Below are 26,900 nucleotides of genomic sequence, written 5' to 3'. Positions count from 1 at the left end.
ATATCTTCTATACAAACTAATCCTAAAGAGCTTCTTAAACAGTCACCACTATGAGGTAAAACATATAGGGTTATGTTTTGGCTCTAGACAATTTTGTTTTTCTATTTCTGTTCTAAAATGGCTCTTTAGATAGTAAAGGTTGCCGACCCATGTACTAGGTGTTCATGGAGTACAGTCAGCTTCTTCAACCAGTAGGAGCTCAGAGTAGAGATGGATGGATGGATGGACTTCTTTCCTGCAGCTCTCTACTCTGTCCAAATCCAAACCCTACCTCAGATAGATCTGATGCCATTTCACATCCTTGTAATTGTCACATTAGATGAAACTAAATGTTGAAATAAAATCTTCTTTGATCAAAAGACAAAAACAAGTTCAATCATGTTTCAGTCCAAGGTCGGACAGTGGTGTTCAGTCCAACACCTGCAGTAGTGTACAGATGTAGTAAAGGTTCAGTGACTTTCGTCTATCTCAGTGACTGGTTGTTGTTTTTTGGCAGAATTTCACCAAACCCGGTGAGCAGGAGGCGGTGCGTTGTGACACTCAGGCTAAACTGCTGGAAAGGGGCTGCAAAGCGGAAGAAATCCTCTCCCCTCCGAACAGTGACACAGTCACCAAGAACGACCGTCTGTCCTCGACGTTCGACCAACAGGAGCCGGTCCAACTGGCTCCACAGGAGATCCGACTGGAACTCCGACCCGGTACGTGTATCAGTGGCGTCCTACCTCTTACCAGATCAGAATTAGAACCTGGCCTGGACCAAGGTTGTTATCGTTAACGATAACTAACGAAATGACGAGAACTAGAATTGAAAAAACATTTTCATTAACTGAAATAAATAAAAACTATAACTAAAAGAAAAAAATGATAACTAACTGAAACTGTATTGTGTGCTTACAAAACTAACGAAAACAGATAAAAATTATGGATAAAATTCCCTTCGTTTTCGTCTTTGTCAATGTCGGATTGATATGAAATCGATTTATTTCCCTCACGCAATTTTACGCAGAGTCCTGTCTGGGATTTATTTGAATACGACAGTGAAGCAAGGTTACAATAGTTTTGGATTTTTCATTATAGTTTAGTTTTATTTAGTTTTGACTTTTTTTTCTACTTCAGTCAGTTTTAATTAGTTTTTAGAGCAGGTTTTCTAATTTTTATTAGTTTTCATTTTTTTCAAAATGCTTAGTTTGAGTTTAGCTTTAGTATTAATTTTAGTTTCTTTATATCTTTTATCTTCTTCACCGTCATATTCCCATAAATCCCAGACAGGACTCTGCTGCTTTATCCCTTTATTATTTCTGCTCATCGTTCTAAAGCTGTACATCTGACCCTTCGGTGGATTGTGTTGTGTGTCCGCAGGCCTTCCTACCACGTTCCCTATACACTTTAAGAGGGTTCAGGGTTATCCAGTGGATCTCTACTATTTGATGGATCTGTCCAACTCCATGAAAGATGATCTACAAAATGTCAAAGGCCTGGGAAAGGACCTTTTCGCAGCTTTGAAGAAAATCACTCAACACGCTCAAATAGGTTTGCCTTCCACCACACCAAAACTATAGAGCACTTCATATGTACATCTGATGGACTGCATTATTTAGACTGAATAACTGGGTATGTTTGTATACTGATAGGTACTGATAGGTACTAATAGGTGTTGATATATACTGATAGGTACTGATAGATACTGATAGATACTGATAGACACTGATAGGTACTGATAGACACTGATAGGTACTGATAGGTACTGATAGATACTGATAGATACTGATAGGTACTGATAGGTACTGACAGGTACTGATAGATACTGATAGATACTGATAGGTACTGATAGGTACTGACAGGTACTGATAGATACTGATAGGTATTGATAGACAATGATAGATACTGATAGGTACTAACAGGTACTAATAGGTATTGATAGATACTGATAGGTACTAATAGGTATTGATAGATACTGATAGGTACTAATGGGTATTGATATATACTGATAAGTGCTGATAGGTACTAATAGGTACTAATAGGCATTGATGGATACTGATAGGTACTGATATATACTGATAGGTACTAATAGCTACTGATAGGTACTAATATGCATTGATAGATTATGATAGATACTGATAGGTACTAATAGGTACTGATAAGTACTAATAGGTACTGATAAATACTGATAGATACTGATAGGTACTGACAGGTACTGATATGTACTGATAGATACTGATAGGTACTGACGGGTACTGATATGTACTGATAGATACTGATAGGTACTAATAGGTACTGATAGATACTGATAGATACCGATAGGTACTAATAGGTACTGATATGTACTGACAGGTACTTATATGTACTGATGGTACTAATAGGCACTGATAGATACTGATAGGTATTGATAGATAATGATAGATACCGATAGGTACTAATAGGTACAGACAAAACACCATGGTCTCATGAGTAGCAGAGGCTGCGTGCTAACATCATTTTCTGTTCCACTGTTACTTCTTGTTCAAATAAACTTTATTTAAAACAATGTGCATTAGCTAGGGCTACTGGATTTGACCACTAGGTGGAGCTAAACAAAGAGTAAACGATCTACGCATTTTTAACATTTCAAAGAACCTTCTATGTGTAACAGAACAGTGACAGCTGTCTCTGTACCATATTTAGGATTCGGTGCCTTTGTTGATAAGACGGTCCTTCCGTACACTAACACCAACAAGGACAAACTCCAGAGGCCCTGTGATGCAGCGGACAAACAGTGTCAAGCTGCTTTTGGCTACAGACATGTACTGAGCATGACACCGAGGGAGGAGGAGTTCAAGACTAAAGTAACAGAGCAGTTTATCTCTGGGAACCTGGACTCTCCTGAAGGGAGTCTGGACGCCATGATGCAGGCCTCTGTATGTGGGGTAAGACTGAAGCCGGATCAGGATCTCTGTTACTGTTGTCTTTGGGAGTCTGTTTCAGCTACATGTACAGCTTCATTCAAATATTTGTATGTATTTATGCTTTCATTTAGTATTTCATGTAGACAACAAAGTCTAATCAAAGCACTAGGGTTATGCTGCGTTCCAGGCAACCCGTAACTCATGTTTTTCCAACCTTCTACCGATGAAAAGGCACTGGAATGGCAGTCAAACCTGTGACTTCCCACCCGTGAACTCATACTAGATCAATGTGCTCCCACTTCCGAGTTCTGACGTCACGTAGCAATGCCCCCCCCCCATGGATGTGGTGTTTATGCAAATTGTTTATTAAAACAAGGTATTGCTCGGACATTATTTATCTGCAAATGTTCTGCATAATCAGCAGCTGCTCTAGCGTTAGCCAAATACGTATCCAAATATACAAATAACATAACATAAAAGATAGAAAAGCTTCTCTTGCTTTACACGCCGTTTTTCCTCCTCTGTTTCCCTCAAATAAGCAAAGAGCAAACACCTTTGGCAATAGAAATAATTGTAAACGAGCATAACGTACGGTCCACCATGCTTGTTTGTTTACATCTAGCTACTACAATTCCTTGTGCTCAGGCAGTTTGGCGTGACTTGACTGGAACGTTACAAAGTCTTGAGCAAGGTTATTATGATTAACAAAAACTAACGAAATGACGAAAACTAGAATTCTAAAGACATTTTTGTCAACTGAAATAAATAAAAACTATAATTAAAAGAAAAAAACAATAACTAACTGACATTGTATTGTGTGTTTACAAAACTAACTAAAACATAAAAAATTATGGATAAAATTCCCTTCGTTTTCATCTTTGTCAATGTCGGATTGATATGAAATCAATTTATTTCATTCTAGCAATTTTAGCTGCTGGCATCATACGATATGTAATGGTCCGTCACTACTCGTCACTTGTCATTCCCAGCCGTCTTCTCGTTCCCACTCTACCTGGAAACATGGAGACTAAAGTTGGGAGAAAGCAGCAGAGTCCTGTCTGGGATTTATTTGAATATGACAGTGAAGATGATAAAAGATATAAAAAAAATTAAAACTAAACTAAAACTAAGCATTTAGAAAATAACGAAAACTAATAAAAAAACAAACAAACTAGCAAACCTGATCTAAAAACGAATTAAAACTAACTGAATTAGAGAAAAAAAGTCAAAACTAAATAAAACTAAACTATAATGAAAAATCCCAGACTATTATAACCTTGGTCATGAGTCATGACTTAAGGGCTCAAAAAACGACCTGAAACGCAGCATTATTCCACTGGGTTCAGTTTGACTCCTTCACTGAATATCTCATACCTTTCCACAGGACAAAATCGGTTGGAGAAACAGCAGCACTCGACTGCTTGTACTGACCACTGATGCTGGATTCCACATGGCTGGAGATGGGAAACTGGCAGGCATACTGGAACCCAATGATGAACACTGTCACATGGAGAATAACCTCTATGTCAAAAGCAGTGAGATGGTATGTGGAACTGAAATGGAGCCTGCATTCTTAAATGATATCTTCAAATCCAACTCTTTAAAGGAATGATATATGTAACGTTTGGGTTTGTTGGCGTACATAAAGGTTGTGTTGTGGTACCAGTGGAAGTGCAGGTACAGGTTAGGGATGCACCGATACCAATATGAGTATCGGCATCGGCTCCGATACTCAGTGTGTGTACTCGTACTCGTAACAGACATCCGATACAAATGCACCGATACCACTTACGGCCGTGTGACATTCACAGTTCAGTGCAGCAGGTATGCGGCGGTGGAATAATGTGTGGGGAGTGTGGAGATTTTTCAAAATAAAAGTAACGCTGACTACAAATAACGTTAAAGACACAGACAGACATGAACGCAGTGTTCTGTCCGTCCTCTGCGTACATTCCATCCGTTTACCAGGTGCTGGCGGATGCATAAACAGACTGAGAATACTAGCGGGTGTATGGAGCGGTGTGGACCGCCACCAACAGAAGTGAAAACGAAACTTATCGCTCATTTCTCTTTTCTCTTCCTGCTGAATCTAAGCTTTTAAACCTTACCGGTGAAAACGCTGCAACATTAGTATCACATTAGTGTTGCCTCTGTCGTCTCCATGTTTGTTATTATTACTGACTTTCTTCTTCTTCTTCTCAAAAAACTTTACTCTTCTTCGTGGTATTTGTCCAGTATGATTAATTAAGAGCAGCGTCCCCTGGTGGATTAATTGAGAAACGCTCGTTCCAACACATTAAATGTCAGTAGCAGCACTTTGTTCCAGTCAGACTAATGACAATGACAATAAAACACATTTACAAAAGGAACTAAGAACTGGAATGGGATTATTAAGTACTCGTATCGGTACTCGGTATGGGCAAGTACTCAAATGTAAGTACTCGTACTCGTACTCAGTCTGGAAAAAGTGGTATCGGTGCATCCCTAGTACAGGTAGAGTGGAAAAGTAAGTGCTGCTATTTAGAAGACAGAAGTTGGTTTAGTTTTGATGTTACCAGGTTTTTGGACCCAGATGTGACTGTGTTGCTGGTGTTAGTCACCACACTTACTGTTGTAAAGGAATAGAAGGAAGGCACTGAGGCCTTGTGGGAAGTCCTCTAGGTACTTCTGAAATAAGGCATGTGCATTTCTTCACAACCTGAATTCCATATTGCACAATTTATATCATGATTTGATTGATTAAGGAACAAAAAAAAAAACGTCAGACTTATTAACCCCTTCCTGTACTTTGTGATTCTAAATCAAACTGATTTCACTAATTGATGGTTACAGGACTATCCATCTGTGGGACAACTGGCTTCGCAGTTGGACAAGAACAATATTCAGCCAATATTTGCAGTGACCAAAAATGTGGTTAACGTCTACCGGGTAAATAACATGTAACCTTTGATATATGTATCTTTTTTTGCTTTGTTTTCTACACATCATTAATGAAATACTGTCTAATGTTACTGCTGTTCGGTTTTATTCCAGCAACTTTCTCAAATGATTCCAAAATCTGAAGTTGGAGAGCTGTCATCAGATTCCAGAAATGTAGTTAGGCTGATTGAAGACGCTTACAATGTAAGTGACTTATTTCAACTGTAGCATAAAAAAAAAACACTGCGCTTTTTAACTCTTATGTTCTAAAATGTGTACTCTATGACAGAAACTGTCCTCCAAAGTAACTGTGACCCATGACAACCTCCCTGAGAACGTAAGAGTGGTCTACACCCCACGATGTGAGCATGCCGGACCACCAGGAGAGAATAGAGGGGTCTGTGATCAAGTCCGAGTGGGACAGAAGGTCAGTACTGTGGTCCAGTTCACAAAAAGGAAACAGGAGGATGAGGATGAGAATAAGGGTAAGGGTGGGGTAAGGATGGGGTAAGGATAAGGGTACCGAAAAGGATAAGGTGAGGATAAGGGTACCGAAAAGGATAAGGTAAGGATAAGAGTAAGGATGGGGTAAGGGTAAGGATAAGAATAAGGGTAAGGATAAGGGTATGAAAAAGGTTAAGGTAAGGTTAAGGTAAGGATGGGGTAAGGATAAGGGTACGGAAAAGGATAAGGTAAGGAGATGGATAAGGGTAGGGTAAGGATAAGGGTACGAAAAAAGGATAGGGTAAGGGTAAGGATATGGATACGGATATGGATATGGATAAGAATAAGGGTAGGGATAAGGGTATGAAAAAGGTTAAGGTAAGGTTAAGGTAAGGATGGGGTAAGGATAAGGGTACGGAAAAGGATAAGGTAAGGATGGGGTAAGGATAAGGGTACGGAAAAGGATAAGGTAAGGAGATGGATAAGGGTAGGGTAAGGATAAGGGTACGAAAAAAGGATAGGGTAAGGGTAAGGATATGGATATGGATAAGAATAAGGGTAGGGATAACGATAGGGTAAGGGTAAGGATGGGGTAAGGATAAGGGTAAGGATAAGAATAAGGGTAAGGATAAGGATGGGGTAAAGGTAAGGGTAAGCAGTTTTTCCCTTAGAAAGTTTTGTATCAGTGGTGCTGTGTCGGTAACCTAGCAACACCAGGGGGGTCCGGGGGCATCCTCCACCAGAGGAACATTTAGCAAAATAACCCTTTAAATTGTGACTTCTGCTGAGTTTTGTGGAAAGAAATGGACAAATTGCAACTTCCTAATGACCAGATTCCAGTTATGTGGAAGTAGTTTCCTCATTTAAGGACCATCAAAACCACTTACCTCAGAATAAAAGTAGACTAGAAGTTCTTTAACTGTTTTCAGAGCGGCCAGCCAGGTGTTCCTGCACCACACTGTAAAAAAAATCTGTAATGTAACAGAATTTTTACTGTTTATTTTACAGATTTTTCCCGTGTTTTTAAAATACATGAAAATATAAATGAAATGACAAAAACAGAATGTGATTTTACATGTCAAATGTAAAATAACATGAAAACACTGTAAATGTGAATAACCATAAAATTTCCATTTTTTAAAGGAAAAAATATGTTTCACATAAAAATACAGTTAAAATACATTTGCAACTGTATTGTAATTTCACAAATATTTCTTTTCTATTTATGAGATTAAACTGTTAATTTCAAGTTTAATACTGTAAAAAATATATATAAAATGAGATAAAATTACTGACAATTAACCGTAAAAGATGTATTTGTTCTGTAAGTTTAACAAGATTTGTTTGTTAATTGACAAATATCTTGTGTAATTATGGGAGTTTTCACAACAAAAATGTTGAATAAGTGTGTTTTTGTGAATGTATAACATGTATAAGCACTGATAAACTGTCCAAATACAGTTTTTATCAGTGGATTGTACAACTGAGTCTCACTGAAAAGTAAATGTCATTCAACCACAACACTTCACATATTCTTAAATTAGCAGTAGAATATTGTCAATATAAATGGTTGGTTATCTGTATTATGACAGTTTTATGAGAGTTTTTAAAAATAAAGATAGGTTTTACCATCATCTCTGATGTCAATGGTAGAAAAATGAATCCAAACCCCTTGAGTGCCCTATTTGGGATTTTTGTTGGGACACCTTCCCTCTCCACTTCTCAGAGTAATTCTCTTGCATTTATGACCGTTCTTGTGAGAAGGATAATTGTCCTGAAATGGAAGTCACCACAGCCTCCTTCCTTTATTCACTGGCTCAGAGACATCCTGTATTTCCTCAAATTGGAAAAAATTAGAATGACACTTTATGCCTCTGCTGATAAATTTTCACAAATCTGGAATCCTTTGTTTCAAGTAGTCAGGAAAATAAATTTCCCCTTTGTTCCAGATTGACCTTTATGGTCATTTTTCCGCCTGGTCCTCTTCTTTGTTTTTCCTATTCGATAATGTACCTTGTGTAACACATAAAGCATCAATATTCTAAATGTGAACCTTTCGAGACTTTTTTTTGTTTTTGTTTTTTTGTTTAGGTTATTTGTTTTTGTTTTGTTTTTTCATTTTGTTTATTTGCTTTTTGTATGTTTTTGTTAATGGAGAAGTTTGGTGTACTTGTTCTTGGGTTTGTTTGCATGTAAAAAAAAAAAAAAAAAAAAAAAGGGAACTTGTGCAACAATTTATTTTCAATTGATGTGTCACATATGATACAGTGTTTGTATTGCCCAATTTCTACAAAACTCCAAATAAACAAAGGTTGGAACAAAAAAAAAAAAAACCAAAAAAATTAAAGTAAAGATAATATTGTGGTGTGTTTGCCACATTGCATTGTGGGTATTGGACATGTTGATTTTGTGTTGTTTTTCTGTGCAGGAGTTCAGCAGGGTTGTGCTGTTAGTGTCATTCTGTGCATTTACATGACAAGTTTTATTCCTGGTTTAAACTGATTAAAGGTTACATCCTATTTCAGATGCCCATGTAAACACCTTCTTCCAGTTGAAAAAGAAAAGTTCGGATTAAATTTAAACCCGATTAAAGTCCCTGGTTTAATCCCCTTTTAATTCCGAACTAAATTATTCCTCGGACATGTAAACCCTTTATTCCTTCCATTCTGCACATGCTCGTTGTCTTGTCCTGTCGCGATGACGCACATATTCTGCGCTGGCAGAAGAATATTCACTGCAGTCTAGTCAACCCAAACCGTTCCAGTGGGCTATTCTGATGGGATCTACCAGCCTGGAAAACCCTGAAGGAAGAGTTCATCACTTGTTTTTTTTATTCATTCATTTGTCATGCACTAATGAGTTCCATAAATCAGTTTGCACTGCAGTGCACTGATTGCTTTGTTCTTGCAGCCCTTCCGTTAGCTTAGCTTAGCCTAGTTTAGCATAATGGCTTCATTCCTATGGTCAGACGTAGCCAGGCTTTTATAGGTGATCTGTAGTATTTTATGAGTGATTTTGTCAAATTCAGTTCTCCCTAATCATTCCTTTAGTCCGGTGGGGTCAATATGATCACAAATTGAGGCTCAAATCATGGCCATGTGACTTACTGCAGTAATAAAATCTTGGGAAATAAAAACTAATGCAAAGCTAAAACGGTAAAGCAAAGCTAATTTAGCACATGCGTCCCTTCCAACAAAAAGATTTTCCAACAGTCCCAAGATTGTATAAGTGCAGTAAGTCGTGGATCTAAAGAAATAATTAGGGAGAATCGGATTTCAGAAATCACTTACAAAAGACGACAAATCACCTTTAAAAAACTGGTTATGTGTGACCGTGGGAATGCAGTGACTATGCTAAGCTAAGCTAACAGAAGGGTTGTGAGAACAAGGCAACGTAAGCACTGCAGTGCAAGCCTTTGGCTCACTGATCTACCTCATTAATACCTCATGTAAACCTTTATTTGGGTTTAACATTTCCATGTAAACAGAAGAGATAATACTTTAGTTCCGAATTAATTTCTTCTGGAAAAATAAATCAGATTTAAAAAACAGAATGTAACCGTACCCAATGTGGGGTTAATATGTGTGTGTTTATTGGCCTGTTTGTGTTTTTGTGCAGGTGCATCATGGGTGACAGCCATCGGCTCCATGGTGCCCTTCCTGTTCATCCATGAATGTGATTGAACTTTCAAGTTAAACCTTGAACTTGTCAAACAGAAAACACATGCTGTGCTGGTTAAATTTCCCTGGGCTCAAACTACCCACTTCCACCGGAGAACTGGACTGAATGTTCCTCTGCTTCCACCTCTGTCTGCAGATTTCATTTGACGTGACGGTGACAGCAGACACCTGTATGAAGACGACGTCTTTCACTATCAGTCCACTGGGCATCAAAGACACACTGACTGTGACCTTATCCACCAACTGTGAGTGTCAGTGTATGGATCCACAGGTGGCCAACCACACGCACTGCAAAGGAAAAGGACGAGTCCACTGTGGAATCTGCAGGTGACACCAGCCACACTGATGATACTGATGATACTGACCATACTACTGATACTACTAATACTACTGATACTGATGATACTGATGATACTACTGATACTACTAATACTACTGATACTGACCATACTGATGATAGTACTGATACTACTAATACTACTGATACTGACCATACTACTGATACTACTAATACTACTGATACTGACGATACTGATGATACTACTGATACTACTAATACTACTGATACTGACCATACTGATGATACTACTGATACTACTAATACTACTGATACTGACCATACTGATGATACTACTGATACTACTAATACTACTGATACTGACCATACTGATGATACTACTGATACTACTAATACTACTGATACTGACCATACTGATGATACTACTAATACTACTGATACTGCTGATACTGACCATACTACTGATACTACTAATACTACTGATACTGACGATACTGATGATACTACTGATACTACTGATACTGACGATACTGATGATACTACTGATACTACTAATACTACTGATACTGACCATACTACTGATACTACTAATACTACTGATACTGACCATACTACTGATACTACTAATACTACTGATACTGACGATACTGATGATACTACTGATACTACTAATACTACTGATACTGACCATACTACTGATACTACTGATACTGACAATACTGATGATACTACTAATACTACTGATACTGACCATACTACTGATACTACTAATACTACTGATACTGACAATACTGATGATACTACTGATACTACTAATACTACTGATACTGACCATACTACTGATACTACTAATACTACTGATACTGCTGATACAACTGATACTGACCATACTACTGATACTGCTGATACTACTGATATTACCAAAACTACTGATACTGACCATACTACTGATACCACTAATACTACTGATACTGACAATACTACTGATACTACTAATGCTACTAATACTACTGATATTACTAATACTACTGATACTGACCATACTACTGATACTACTGATACTACTGATACTGACAATACTACTGGTACTGATGATACTACTAATTCTACTGATACTGACGATACTGCTGATACTACTAATACTACTGATATTACCAATACTACTGATACTGATGATACTACTGATACTGAGGATACTACTGATACTGCCGACACTACTAATACTACTGATACTGCTGATGCTACTAATACTGCTGATACTACTGATACTGACGATACTACTGATACTACTCATACTGCTGACACTACTAAGACTACTGATACTGCTGATACTACTAATACTACTGATATTACCACTACTACTGATACTGATGATACTATTGATACTGATGATACTACTGATACTGACGATACTACTGATGCTACTGGTATTACTCATACTGCTGACACTACTAAGACTACTGATACTGCTGATACTACTAATACTACTGATACTGCTGATACTACTGATACTACTGACACTGTCAATACTACTTATACTACTGATACTGCTGACACTACTAATACTACTGATACTACTAATACTGCTGATACTACCAATACTACTGATACTGCTGATACTACTGATACTGCTGACACTACTTATTCTACTGACACTGTCAATACTACTTATACTACTGATACTGCTGGCACTACTAATACTACTGATATTGATGATACTACTGATACTGGCGATACTACTGATATTAATACTACTGATACTACTGATGTTCAGTCTTTACCATTGACTTCATTTATTTCTCACTGTTAATGCTCTCTCTTGAAATGTTCACTCATGGTGTTTCAGCTGCAGTCAAGGTTTTGTGGGTCAGTTCTGTGAGTGTTCCATTGGAGATAAAGACGAGGGCACATTGCGTGAAGCCTGTAAGGACGAGAACGGTGTCGAGTGTGGAGGTCGAGGAGATTGTGTGTGTGGACGATGTGAGTGTCACACCACTGAGAGCGGAAACTACTACCACGGCGCCTTCTGCCAATGTGATGACGAACAATGTGAAAAGTTCCAGAATAAACTGTGTGGAGGTAACCTGAACCCGAACCCCTGTAGGCCCTATGTTTGCACATACCTGGTGACTGCACAGCATGTTTGTCTTTTGTCATAATGTCCGATTTACAAGCACAAAAGTTATATTACCTTCAACACAATTAAGGTGCATTTTCAAATTCCAACTCTGAAAATGTTGTTTTTACCCCCCGCTGTAACATAGCATACACCACAACTTACTCACAACAATGCAATGTAGATTATTCATGCAAAACCAGTTTATAGATAAACATGATTTGCATTTATTCGTTTTGCAGCTTTTCAAGAGCTTATTTCAAACTCACTTGGTATTTTATGGAAACATAGCTCATTGGTTATAATTGTTAATGGAAACTAACGAAATGATGAAAACTACAATTGAAAAAACATTTGCGTTAGCTGAAATAAATAAACACTAGAATTAAAAGAAAAAAATGATAACTAACTGAAACTGTATTGTGTGCTCACGAAACTAACTAAAATGTATAAAAATTATGGATAAAATTCCCTTCATTTTCGTCTTTGTGAACGTCGGATTGATACAAAAGCGATTTATTTTGCTCTAGCAATTTTAGCTAGCGGCACCATACAGTACTTCACGGTCTGTCAGTTTTCTTCACTTGTCATCAATCAAATCAATCAATCAATCAAATTTTATTTATATAGTGCCAAATCATAACAAAAGTTATCTCATGATACTTTACATATAGAGTTGGTCCAAACCAGACTCTAATCCAATTTGCAGAAACCCAACAGAATCCTCCAGGAGTAAACACTAGTGACTGGTGACAGTGGTGAGGAAAAACTTCCCTTTAACAGCAGAAACCTGGAGCAGAACCAGACTTTTGGAGGATGGACGTCTGTCTTGACCAGTTGGGGTTAAAGAGAGAGAGTAAAGGAGGAGAAAAGAGAGAGCGATAGAGATAGAGAAAGATTGGGGGAGAGGGGAAGTAGGGGGAGACCCATGGATGCAGTGGATGCACAGATAACTGAACTGGAACATCTATAGAACACTATCACAACTATATGGATAAGTGAGTGATGACGATGAAGGAGGAGAGAGGCAGGACCACAGCAGCAGGTCCAGAGAGGATCGAGGGAAAACCTGTGATGATCCAGGGAAAACCTGTGATGATCCTGGGAAAACCTGTGAGGCGATAAAGCACAGAGACTCCAGGGAAGAAGTCAAGTCAAAATTAGTCATTTAGTCGTCTTCTCATCTCTACTCTACCTGGCAACATGGAGACTAAAGTTGGGAGAAAGCAGCAGAGTCCTGTCTGAGATTTATTTGAATACAATGGCAAAGAAGATAAAAGATACAACAAAACTAAAATTAATACTAAAACTAAACTAAAACTAAGCATTTAGAAAAAAATGAAAACTAATAAAAACTAGCAAACCTGCTCTAAAAATGCATCAAAACTAACTGAATTAGTGGGAAAAAAAAGTCAAAACTAAATAAAACTAAACTATAATGAAACATCCAAAACTATTATAACCTTGACACAGCTACTGTCCCACATTGTGATTTTTAGGGGAAAAGAGCTCAAGCAGATTAGAATCAAGTTTCCATTCAAACATGTCTCCATCAACTTCCTCAAACTTAACAGTAACAAAACAGAAATTCTTCTCATTGGCACTAAATCCACCCTATCTAAAATAAACCACTTTTCCATTCAGATTGACAGTTCCCCAGTTCCTCCCTCCCCCCAGGTTAAGAGTCTGGGTGTCATCCTTGATAACACTCTCTCATTCCAATCTCATATTAATAATATCACCCGTTTAGCCTATTTCCACCTGCGCAATATCTCCTGTCTCCGTCCATCCCTCTCCCCCAATAATACTGCAATTCTGGTCCATAGCCTAGTCACAACCTGCCTAGATTACTGCAACTCCCTTTTATTTGGTTTGCTGGACAAATCTCTTCATAAACTGCAACTGGTTCAAAACTCTGCCCCACATATCATCACCAGAACCCCATCCATGAGTCACATAACACCTGTCCTGCAACTACTCCACTGGCTCCCTGCTAAATTTCGCATTATATATAAAATTTTACTTCTCACCTTCAAGGCCATAAACCACCTCGTCCCTCAGTACCTCAGTAACCTCCTCCACATAAACATTCCCACCCGCAGTCTCAGGTCATCTTCATCTATCCAACTCACCCTCCCACCTGCCCACTTGACTACCATGGGGTCCAGAGCTTTCAGCCGCTCAGCCCCCCGCCTCTGGAATGCCCTCCCAGAACACATAAAAAACTCTGACTCTATAACCACCTTCAAATCCCAGCTTAAGACTTATTTATTCAGACAGGCCTACTCATTTCCATAATTTCACTTTTATCTACTGCCATTTTATGTACCTATTTGTTTTATATACGTATATGTGTAATTTTAATTGTGTTTTATTTATTTTTAACAACTTTGTATGGTGACCTTGAGTGTCCTGAAAGGCGCCTATACATAAAATATATTATTATTATTATTATTATGTCATGTACAAAGTCATGTATATCAGCTCTGACATTCTTATCCATTCACTACTCACAGGAAAAGGAAAATGCAACTGTGGCACCTGTGAATGTAATACCGGTTATGAGGGCTCTGCGTGCCAGTGTACGGTATCTCAGGAGGCCTGTCGCACCATTAACAACACTGTGTGTTACGGCAGAGGAAACTGCAAGTGTAACCGCTGTGAGTGTGACGAGGGATACCAGCCTCCACGCTGTCAGAAGTGCCTGGGCTGCCAAAACCCCTGCCTGACCAAACTGTAAGCACTCACATCACTGTTCAGTAGGGCTGTGTATTGGCAAGAATCTGGCGATGCAATACAAATCATAATACTAGGATCACAATACAATATATCTTGATATATCACGATACTGTTAACTAGGGGTGTGTATTGGCAAGAATCTGGCGATGCAATACAGATCATGATACAATATGTCACGATATATCATCATACTGTTAAAAAGGCAATTTTTTTGTTTGTTTCTTTTTTTTAAATGATTATTTCCTGGAAGAATTGATTTACACCAGTAATATGCACAAATACTAAACATTTTTATTTGATCACAACAGGATCTAATGCGATTTCACAAAATTTAACTGTGTTAAAACTTAAATTCTGTTTTACAGACATTACAGTTTCAGATCTTGCTCAAATGTTCATATTCTATTAGTTCATAACTAACATCATAATATTATTTTTGTGCAATCGCAACAAAGGAACAAACATTATTTAATAAAACAGTGTTAAATAATAATAAATAAGATATATAAAGAATAAAGAAAAATAAAAAAAAAACAAAAATGAACCTCCACCATATCTGCATTTGAATAAATACCTAAAAATATCAATACAGTACTTTTTAATATCGATACAGTATTGTGAAATTAAATATCGCGATATATTGCAGAACCGATATTTTCTTACACCCCTACTGTTCAAGGATTGATTCTTTAAACCACAGAAGAGGGTTTTTTTTCACCATTTGGTCGAGTAAAATGTTTGTGATTTGAAGAATTTTACCATTAAACTTGACTGAGATCTGACAGTTGATATTAACTGTTGCTGATGTTGTTACCAGGAACTGCATTGAATGTCTGGGCTTTGACCAAGGACCCTTTAAGAAAAACTGCACTGAAGCTTGCAGCAAGAGTGTCTTTCATCAGATGGTGGACCAGTTCACTCTGTCTTCAAAACAGTGTGAACAGAAGGACTCGGAGGGATGCTGGGTCAAATTTAAGCTGGACCAGCTGGTTGGAAAGGACAACTACTGGGCTGAAATTCTCAAGTCCAGAGGTATGGTGGAGATTATTTTAACATATATATACATTAGGCCTGTAGCGGTACACACCTGTTCGGTTCGGTACACAGCTGTACCAAAATGGCACAGTATGTTGAGAAAATTGAAAAAAGAACGAAAGACGTCGTTCGATGCGGAACTTGAAATCCGCGCAAGTTCCACATGGACATACTGAAGGAGCACACAGTCCGTGTGTTTCCATGACAACTTTTATTCCTGGTTTAAACTGATTAAAGGTTAGATCCTATTTCAGATGCCCATGTAAACACCTTATTCCAGTTGAAAAAGAAAAGTTCGGATTAAATTTAAACCCGAATAAAGTCACCGGTTTAATCCCCTTGTAATTCCGAACTAAATTATTCCTCGGACATGTAAACCCTTTATTCCGTTTGGACTTTATTCCTTCCATTCTGCGCATGCTCGTTGTCTTGTCCTGTCACGATGACGCACACATTCTGCGCTGGCAGAAGAATATTCACTGCAGTCTAGTCAACCCAAACCGTTCCAGTGGGCTATTCTGATGGGATCTACCAGCCTGGAAAACCCTGAAGGAAGAGTTCATCACCTGTTTTTTATTCATTCATTTTGTCATGCACTAATGAGTTCGATAAGTGTGCAAATCAGTTTGTACTGCAGTGCACCGATTGCTTTGTTCTCGCAGCCCTTCCGTTAGCTTAGCTTAGCCTAGTTTAGCATAATGGCTTCATTCCTATGGTCAGACGTAGCCAGGCTTATATAGGTGATTCGTAGTATTTTATGAGTGATTTTGTCAAATTCAGTTCTCCCTAATCATTACTTTAGTCCGGTGGGGTCAATATGATCTCAAATTGAGGCTCAAATCATGGTCATGTGACTTACTGCAGTAATAAAATCTTGGGAAATAAAACTAATGCAAAGCTAAAACGGTAAAGCAAAGCTAATTTAGCGCATGCATCCCTTCCAGCCAAAAGATTTTCCAACTTCCGTCAACACAACAGTCCCAAGATTGTATGAGTGCAATAAGTCGCAGATCTAAAGAAATAATTAGGGAGAATCGGATTTCACAAAATCACTTACAAAAGACGACAAATCACCTTTAAAAACTGGCTACGTGTGACCAAGGAAATGCAGTGACTATGCTAAGCTAAGCTAACAGAAGGGCTGCCAGAACAAGGCAATGTGAGCACTGCAGCGCAAACCCTTTGGCTCACTGATCTACCTCATTAATACCTCATGTAAACCTTTATTCAGGTGTAACATTTCCATGTAAACTGAAGAGAAAATACTTTAGTTCCGAATTAATTTCTTCTGGAAAAATAAGTCGGATTTAAAAAACATCATGTAACTGTACCCATTGACCCAAAATACGAAATAGCAGCTGATATAAGGTTAAAAAAAAAACAACAAATACAATGTTGACCTGGAAGGGAGAGACTGAAGACCCTCCACCATCATCACAGTCCCGTTTGGGATCACTGCAGGTTCAGGTGAAAGACAACGAGGAAAGAGACGCTGATAAGACAGACGTTATTTGCCGCCTATGTACGGTAGTTCTCAAACACTTACACTAGCTCTGTCTGTCTGTCTGTCACATGCACGCTGTATAATAGAGGAATAGAACTCAGGAGTTGGACGTTGAAAGTACGTAAAGTTTCACTTTCGTTTCACACCAGTGTTTCTGACAAATCGCACCCTGCACACACACAAATACACAAAGTGGCCTGAACAGTTTGTTCTGTCCTAAAATAAATAATTTGGTTAATTTTGTTGTCAATGTTGCTTTTAAGTTTGTTAAAAGAGAATACGCATTTGCCCTTGTGTTAATGTTGCACTTCATGTGGAATTTTTTGTTGTTATTTTAATGCAGAATGTGAACTAACAGAACTGTGATTAGATTTTTGTTGTTTGTTCAAAACTACCTGTCAGGGAAAAGTGCAATACTAATGTTTAAAATACATTTAGTAATATTTTACCTTTATTTTATTTTATTTTCTATTTGATATATAGCAGCAGAATTATATTATTCATGTTTTTCTATATTCTATTGTCTCCAAAAATTGGGGGAAAAATGTTCAAAAATTCATAAATGCATTGAAGACATTTTGAGGGGTTTTCTTTCTTCCCGTACTGAACCAAAAAAAAAACGAACCGTGGCTTTCAAAACTAAAAATGTACTGAACTGAAAATTTTGTGTACCATTACAGTCCTAATATATACACACACACACACACACACACACACACACACACACACACACACACACACACACACTTCAGGGGCCTAGTTTTTGCTTGTGTATGACATCCAGAAAAACCTGATTTGAGTGACAGTTCAGTTTGACCTTGTGTTTGCAGACTGTCCAGAACCTCCCAGTGTCACGGCCATCATTGGTGGCTCTCTTGCAGGTGTAGCTGTCATTGGTATTTTACTGCTAATGCTGATCAAGTTACTCATCTACATGAAGGACCTGAAAGAATTCAAAAAGTTTGAAAATGAAAAGAAGAAATCTAAGTGGGCAGAGGTAAGCATGCTCTCTTTAACTACCATTTTGGAGTCGAGCCTGCAGTCTTATATGTCACATATTTTTGGGTGTTCAATATTTTTTATATGTAATTATGCACTGTCACTTATGCAAGAAATAGAGCAGGAAAACTATATCAGTTTCCTTTGTTTCTGGTTTGTTTTTGTAATATGCAGGGCTGGGCAATATATTTAAGTCTTTCAGGACACGTTTATTTCTTTTTTTTTTTTTTTAAAGGGTTTAAGGACAATTATTAAATTTTTTTCCCACCTTTACAACATTAATGGGATGTATAGTTTGAATTTTGGACCCAAAATGCAGAAATCACCAGTTTTTCATCAAATCTGTAAAACCCCATAAGTTTGTCATAAGTATCACGAATCTGTGAGTCTTTTTGCACTAATGCACCTGAATCACTTCGCTCACAGTGAACAGCTCTGAAGTGTCCTCCATTACAAGCCTTTTGTTTGTTGACAGACCAAACCATACGACACTCTGACCTTTTTGGAAGTTTTTTTTGTAAAGTGCATTGTGGGAATGGGAATTCCACGCAGCCTCAGTATGGTTACAATAGCAACAAACATGCAAATGGCTTCATCGCTTCTTGCTGCTGCAGCTGTGTGGAATTCTGAAAAGGCCCGTGTGACCGTTTGGGGTTTGATTTGGTTTGGTTTGGGTTTGGTGTTTGGTTTGGTTTGGTGTTTGGTTTGGTTTGGTTTGGGTATGGTGTTGGGTTGGGTTTGGTGTTTGGTTTGGTTTGGGTTTGGTGTTTGGTTTGGTTTGGGTATGGTGTTGGGTTGGGTTTGGTTTGGTTTGTAAACAAACACACGGCTTGTGATGGAGAACACTTCAAAGTTGTTCCCCGAGAGGGAAGTGATTCAGGTGCGTTAGCACGGAAAGATTAACGGATTAATGATACTTAGGATATGACTGGGGTTGGACAGATTTGATGAAAAATTGATGATGAAAGTCCTACACAGCTTAAAGTGGATATTCAGATGGATCCAATCAGAAATATTAACTGGGATTGTTGTGTCCACAGGCTGATAACCCTCTGTTCCAGAATGCTACCACCACTGTGGCCAACCCAACCTTCACTGGAGAATAAAGTCATGACTGCAACAAAACACCCAGAGCATAGTAATGTGGACCAGGTCTACATATCACAGTAATGTGGACCAGGTCTACATATCACAGTAATGTGGACCAGGTCTACATATCACAGTAATGTGGACCAGGTCTACATATCACAGTAATGTGGACCAGGTCTACATATCACAGCTGGATGCAAGTCTGCATGCCTTTGTCATTTGTCAATGTAATTGCTTTTATTACCTCTGCTAAGGGGGTTATGTTTTTGCCGGCATTGGTCTGTCTGTCTGTCTGTCTGTCTGTTTGTTTGTCTGTCTGTCTGTCTGTTTGTTTGTCTGTCTGTCTGTTTGTTTGTCTGTTTGTTTGTCTGTCCATGTGCAGGGTAACTCAAAAAGTTTTGGATGTATTTGGATGAAAATTTCAGGAAATGTTGATACTGGCACAAGGAACAAATGATTAAATTTTGGTGGTGATCAGAAGGGGGGCACTGATCTGCCTTGGCGGAGGTCTGTGCTCTCCGAGTGCTTTTCCAGTTTTTGTAATTGTAATTGTTCTCTCACTGTTACATAATGCATTAATCTTGTCTGGAGAATTCTGAATGGAATGCTGTAGTTGAATAGAATGTTGATCATCATCTTGATGACGGCGTTTGCATTTCCTTTGATCAGAAAAAATGAAGTTTAGAAACTTTTAGTTCTATGGATGTAAAAACTTTTCTTGTCATGTATATTTAACACATTTATATCGTTACAGTGTTAGTTTTATGCATATTCTTGAGAAGCCGCATTATATTGATGTTCAGTTTATGAGAGTAATATGTTCTGAAAGAAGAAAGTATGTGAAAGTATGTGTACATTTTAAAAAAAAGAGCTTAATTAGGATTGCAGTTGTGTGGATTGTAATATTTGTCCAAAATAAATGTGCCAGGTGTGAACTGTGTATTTGTGTTTGTCCATTCACTTCCATCCTGGGTTCAGGGTTGAAAGTAGTTTTGAAAATAACGATGCATCAACTACAAATAAACAAATTAAGGCAATGGCACAGACTCAAATTAACACCTTAAAGCTCTACCATAAGATGCGTCATTTTTGCACTTTTCTTTTGTCATCTTCAAATGCTCCTTATAAGTATGAGTCAAACTAAAATGTAAAAGAAATCTACCAGGTTGTGAAACTCAGAAATGTTTAATTCTCGTATATTTCTGATAAAAATCATTTTATTCGGTCCAAATGAAATAATTGGCCGAGCCTGGCTGAGCCTCCTGTCAATCATCCATTACCGCTGTCCCATATCTGATATGGGTACCTCTGAATCTGACGCTTTACTGGTGCTGCTCCTGTCACTGACCACAGTCTACTGTCTGAGGATGTGTATGGATAGAACTGAATGTACATGAAGGGAAAAAACGGATTTATTAACAGAAATAACAACTAAGAGGAACAAACAGAAGAACCCAACTGCAGCAGTCAGAGTGAATGAAGGATGGAGATGAAAGTCCAGGAGTCAGATGGACTGGACTAAACAGACAGGTCAAAGGTCAGCTTTTATGACCGTGGACTCATATAAGTATATGTACTTGGTGTCAGTCAACGTAGGATGATAAATGTATGGACTATGAAACCTCAAATGTCCACGGACAGTGGGCGGAGTCTGCGCGCTCACGGTACGGTCTACCCAGCTCAGGTGATGAGGTGGAGACACTGACTCAGCGCTGCACAGACCACACACTTAAATACAGACCACACCCTAAAATACAGACCACGCCCTTAAATACAGGGCGTGATGGAGCGAATATGAAGTTGGAGATTGTTACTGAAACATAAGCTGTAATTAAAAATAAAGTTGTCCACACAAATGCACACATACAAACACACACACACACACACAAACACACACATATACACACATAAAAACACACACAAACACACACACATACAAACACACACACAAACACACACACACACAGTGATGAGATGATTACAGTGTATTATCTAATTTATTTCACAAGGATTTAACTTGTTAACTGTAAGTGGATTTGATTTAATTATTGAATACAAACCAAACCAAGACTGGGATCAATTAAAATGGAAGCGTTAATGTTTGAACGGGCACTTTCTACTGGGAAAATAAGGCCCAGATAACCCCTGTTATGTAATATGTAGACTGAAACCTGAAGTCATAAACCCTGGTGTTTCACAGTCCAGGACAACAGGTGGCGGTATGTACCTTTAAACGCTGGTTGCGATCCACCAATAAACAAGTGTTCAGAGAACGCAAACCTCCGCCAAGCACCCCGAACGGTGTGCATGTGTGGACCGACTATTTCTTTTAAAATTAAACAGTTTCAAGGTTGTTCCATACAGCAGAAAAAGTTGAAGCTTAGTACCAGTCATGTGTATGTCAAATTATATTAAATTCCAATCAATATTTGTTGAGTTATAATGAAAAGTGTGTTGACTTTGGAAGGTTTGACTTGTCTATGTGCTTTTTCTGTATTTGTTTTATATATGAAAGTCTGTGTCTAACTATTTAATGTACTGCTGCCCATCTTGGCCAGGACACTCTTAAAAAAGAGATTTTTAATCTCACTGAGGTTTTCCTGGTTAAATAAAGGTAAAATAAAAAAATTTCAAAAGTAAATGGGATTTTCAATGTTAAATTGAAATGTCCACAGAGTCCACATTCCACAGTGGATGTGGACAATTTTGTGCCAGATACAAGATATTGTTATAAACTACAGGTGGATCAAATTGGAGGCTAAGTGGAGTCGTTTTGAATTTTTTATGAATTTTCGAAAATTGCTCAATGATGAGAGATAGGAAAATTTGAGATTTTGTGACCTTGCTGTGACCTTGAACTTTGGCCTACTTGGCCCAAAATTGAATGGGTTTGTCCCAGGGCCTAGGCCTATCTGTGGGTACAATTTGGTAAAGATGGTTGGAATAGTTTTCCCATAAAGTTGCTAACAAACAAACAAACATGCAAACAAACAAACACACAAAGCAAAGTGATCACAATACCTCCTGGCGGAGGTAACAAAAAAGAAGAAGAAGAAGAAGAATTAAACAGAAGCAAATGCAATGAGGTAGAAACTGTCAAACATATATTATTGGAGTGTAGGGCATATACAGAGCAACGTGGGAAATTATTTACAGCACGAAAGAAACTGAAACATACTGATTTTTCTTTGCAGGGGCTTCTTGGGAGTCAAGTTAGAAACACATATAAATATATTATAGATTTCTTAAGGGATACTGATATTATAGGAAGGATTTAGTTTTTTGTTTTTTTTCCTGCCAAGTCTCTGTTCACACTCCAGTCCAGTAGGTGGCGGTAATGCTCCAATCAGATGGTTTGCCAACCGCCATAAAACCATAGGAACAAGAACTAAAACAAACAGAAGAAGAAAAAGCAGAAAACATGGAGGACACTAGAGGAGCTTCCACTCATTCCCTTCTCACAGATGGTAAATATATTTGTGTAAATGATGTCAGTGGTCCGTGTTAGACTGTACCGGAGGCTTTTTATTCTGTTTGTCAAATGTCCGCTTTCGTTTCGTAATTCACATCGCGTCCATTTCTCTTCCCCGTCACTACTTTGTCGCTCATTTAAGAATATTCTGAGTTTAAAGGGTTTTCCGCAGGTGACGGAAACTCAGAGAATTCCGCGTAAAGAGTTCGTGTTCTTCAGTTTTCGGGGACTGAAGCCTTGGTCCAGTGTTGGAATGTAAACTCCTACATGAGGACGTGTTGCTCTGTTTTCAGAATGCTACGCGGATTTCCTGGTGGAGGATTTTGACGTCAAGACGTACACGGCGCGTGCCATTCATCATGCCGTCCTCGCGGAGCAGCTGGCCAAGCTGGCACAGGGCATCAGTCAGCTGGACAAGGAGCTGCACAGCCAGGTCCCACAGCAACACACCACACTGCTGCCCACACTAGTGCCCACGCCACACTGCTGCCCACACTAGTGTCCACACTGCTGCCCACACCATACTGCTGTCCACACCACTGTCCACACCACTGCCCACGCCACACTGCTGCCCACACCATACTGCTGTCCACACTAGTGTCCACACTGCTGCCCACGCCACACTGCTGCCCACACCATACTGCTGTCCACACTAGTGTCCACACTGCTGCCCACGCCACACTGCTGCCCACACCACACTGCTGCCCACACTAGTGTCCACACTGCTGCCCACACCACACTGCTGCCCACACCATACTGCTGTCCACATCGCTGTCCACACCACGCTGCTGCCCACACCACACTGCTGCCCACACCACTGCCCACACCACACTGCTGTCCACACAAGTGTCCACACCACACTGCTGTCCACACCACACTGCTGTCCACACTAGTGTCCATACTGCTGCCCACACCACGCTGCTGCCCACATCATACTGCTGTCCACACCGCTGCCCACACCATACTGCTGCCCACACCATACTGCTGCCCACACCACACTGCTGCCCACACCACACTGCTGCCCACACTAGTGCCCACACCACTGCCCACACCACACTGCTGTCCACACCACTGTCCACACCACACTGCTGTCCACACCAGTGTCCACACTGCTGCCCACACCATACTTCTGTCCACACCACTGTCCACACTGCTGCCCACACCACACTGCTGTCCACACCACTGTCCACACTGCTGCCCACACCACACTGCTGCCCACACCATACTTCTGTCCACACCACTGTCCACACTGCTGCCCACACCACACTGCTGTCCACACCACTGTCCACACTGCTGCCCACACCACACTGCTGTCCACACCACTGTCCACACTGCTGTCCACACTACACCACTGTCCACACCACTGTCCACACCGCTGTCCACACTGCTGTCCTGTCCACAGCTGGGATAACCGCACACTGTTCCACTGGTAGAACCTGTACAGTCCATGTATTGTCATGTGCAGACAGTGTTTGGAGTAGATCTGGTAGATGTGACACTAATATTCCTTTGGACTTAAACCCATTCTATTATTAATTCCAGACTGTATCTGTGAAACTGTTTAGGACTGGATTAGTTTGGATCTGAGACTCACACCTGGTCCAGTTGAACTGTTTTTATTCTGGAAGAATTTGACTTATAGACCAGTGTGTTCAAAGCTGAAGGTGGTCAGATGAAATTCTGGATTGTGGAGCTTTTATTTTGGCCAGGCCGTCAGTCTGTGCTTTAGAATGATAATAACTCTAGGGGGCAGTAGTTCACCTCAGACACTCCCTTACTTACACTACACTTAGAATTAGAACGGTCACTTTGGTATTTGTCGGTTCTTCTGCATAAAACCAGGGCCTAATTTCTGTTTGGGTTCTAGTGTTTCCCCAGTGTTGATGGAAGACTTAGGTGAATTAATAGTTTTAATTTTAGTAATAAGAGTAGTAATTGATTTTGAATAATTATTATTCATAATATAATTGCTATTTTTACTACCATACCTGTGTAGAACATTTAGAAATGCAGGAGCAGAAAATAAATAAACCAAACCCAAAAACCACAGAAGCACATGTGGGACCGTCGGTAAGATCACATGTAGTAAATATCGGTGTCAATAACAGAAGAACCTCATCACTTATTTGTACTTCATCCTCTTCAGGTCGTGGCCAGACATGAGGACTTATTGGCTCAGGCGACTGGGATCGAGTCTCTGGAAGGTAACGTATCTGGAGAACATGAGGAACAAACCTACATGAGGAAACATTTGAACTTCTCCACAACTTTATCCCTGATTTGTCTGGTGTGTTCCTTGGATTTCATGATGCTGTTTTTGCTTCCCAATATTCTCTCAACAAACATCTGAGGCCATCACAGAAGAATTAGCTGTATTTGTACTGACATTAGATTGCACACAGGTGGACTCTATTTAGTCATTTGGTCAACACTTGATCATTCAGCAATCATCAGGCAACTTCTGAAGGCAACTGGTTGCACTCAGAGAAAAAGGGGCTGAATACTTTTGCATACCATATTTTTCAGTTTTCTATTTGTAAAACTATATTAAAATCATGTATCATTTTCTTTCTACTTCACAATTGTGGACCACTTCTAATACAATATATGTATGTTTGTGGTCATAGCGTGACAAAATGTGGAAAAGTTCAAGGGGTATGAATACTTTTGCAAGCCACTGTATTTGCTGTACCTTTTAAGAGCTGTTTCTTACTCTGTTGCAGTTTTTAAGTTTGGCCACATGAGGGTGCCAGTAATCTTTAAATGATTGCTAAAGGAAGGTCCACAAACTCATGAAAAATTTTGATTTTCAGGAGTCCTTCAAATGATGCAAACAAGGATCAGTGCTCTGCAGGCAGCAGTTGACAGGTAATCTTCACCACTAGTTTCCAATATTTGCATTGGCATTTACAGACCAGGTGCTCATTTTGATGGCTACTACAGTCACAGTGTAAACATGGACCTGAGGACCTGCATGGACAGATGACCGTAGACTAACAGTATTCATTAGCCCTCTTATGGGGATTCATTTGCATTTATGACAAATATCAAACAAGATTTCCTGACTAGAGAATTTCAGATGGGGTTAGGGTTAGTTTGAATGTGTCTGGTTTGTTGTAGACTTGTCTCTATATGAAAGTAGATTGAAAGTTTGATTCAGTTCAAGAACAGCTAACCCCGCCCCCTCCATCACTAGTACTACAGAGACAGTTAACCATCACTAATACTACCGAGACAGTTAACCTTCACTAGTACTACCGAGACATTTAACCGTCACTAGTACTATCGAGACATTTAACCGTCACTAATACTACGAAGACAGTTAACCTTCACTAGTACTACTGAGACAGTTAACCGTCACTAGTACTACCGAGACATTTAACCATCACTAGTACAACCGAAACATTTAACCGTCACTAGTACTAGTACTACCGAGACATTTAACCGTCACTAGTACTACTGAGACATTTAAGTGTCACTAGTACTACTGAGACATTTAAGTGTCACTAGTACTACTGAGACATTTAACCGTCACTAGTACTACCGAGACATTTAACCGTCACTAGTACTACTGAGACAGTTAACCGTCACTAGTACTAGTACTACCGAGACATTTAACCATCACTAGTACTACCGAGACATTTAACCATCACTAGTACAACCGAAACATTTAACCGTCACTAGTACTAGTACTACTGAGACATTTAACCGTCACTAGTACTA

General features: G+C 39.2%; 2 protein-coding genes across 2 annotated transcripts in view; both read left to right on the top strand.

The window, feature by feature from the left end:
• itgb2 (integrin, beta 2) overlaps positions 1-20,087 on the top strand; it is a 34,484-nt gene extending 14,397 nt beyond the window's left edge. The window contains exons 6-18 of the mRNA XM_030150794.1: positions 497-698; positions 1,360-1,530; positions 2,662-2,903; positions 4,267-4,425; positions 5,715-5,810; positions 5,916-6,005; positions 6,091-6,228; positions 10,062-10,252; positions 12,070-12,302; positions 14,856-15,075; positions 15,896-16,110; positions 18,448-18,614; positions 19,657-20,087. Coding sequence (XP_030006654.1) covers positions 497-698; positions 1,360-1,530; positions 2,662-2,903; positions 4,267-4,425; positions 5,715-5,810; positions 5,916-6,005; positions 6,091-6,228; positions 10,062-10,252; positions 12,070-12,302; positions 14,856-15,075; positions 15,896-16,110; positions 18,448-18,614; positions 19,657-19,722 — 2,190 coding nt within the window. The 3' untranslated portion in view covers positions 19,723-20,087. The remainder of the gene's footprint in view (positions 1-496; positions 699-1,359; positions 1,531-2,661; positions 2,904-4,266; positions 4,426-5,714; positions 5,811-5,915; positions 6,006-6,090; positions 6,229-10,061; positions 10,253-12,069; positions 12,303-14,855; positions 15,076-15,895; positions 16,111-18,447; positions 18,615-19,656) is intronic.
• A 3,012-nt stretch (positions 20,088-23,099) lies between these two features.
• The window catches only part of cog5 (component of oligomeric golgi complex 5), a 53,061-nt gene continuing 49,260 nt past the window's right edge, over positions 23,100-26,900 (top strand). Inside the window, exons 1-4 of the mRNA XM_030149623.1 lie at positions 23,100-23,172; positions 23,471-23,610; positions 25,324-25,381; positions 25,991-26,045. Coding sequence (XP_030005483.1) covers positions 23,127-23,172; positions 23,471-23,610; positions 25,324-25,381; positions 25,991-26,045 — 299 coding nt within the window. The 5' untranslated portion in view covers positions 23,100-23,126. The remainder of the gene's footprint in view (positions 23,173-23,470; positions 23,611-25,323; positions 25,382-25,990; positions 26,046-26,900) is intronic.

This window comes from Sphaeramia orbicularis, chromosome 12 (genome assembly GCF_902148855.1).
Source record: "Sphaeramia orbicularis chromosome 12, fSphaOr1.1, whole genome shotgun sequence".
NCBI lineage: Eukaryota > Metazoa > Chordata > Actinopteri > Kurtiformes > Apogonidae > Sphaeramia > Sphaeramia orbicularis.
The sequence above is the reverse complement of the archived record's forward strand: the minus strand, read 5'-3'. Positions and strand labels throughout refer to the sequence as shown.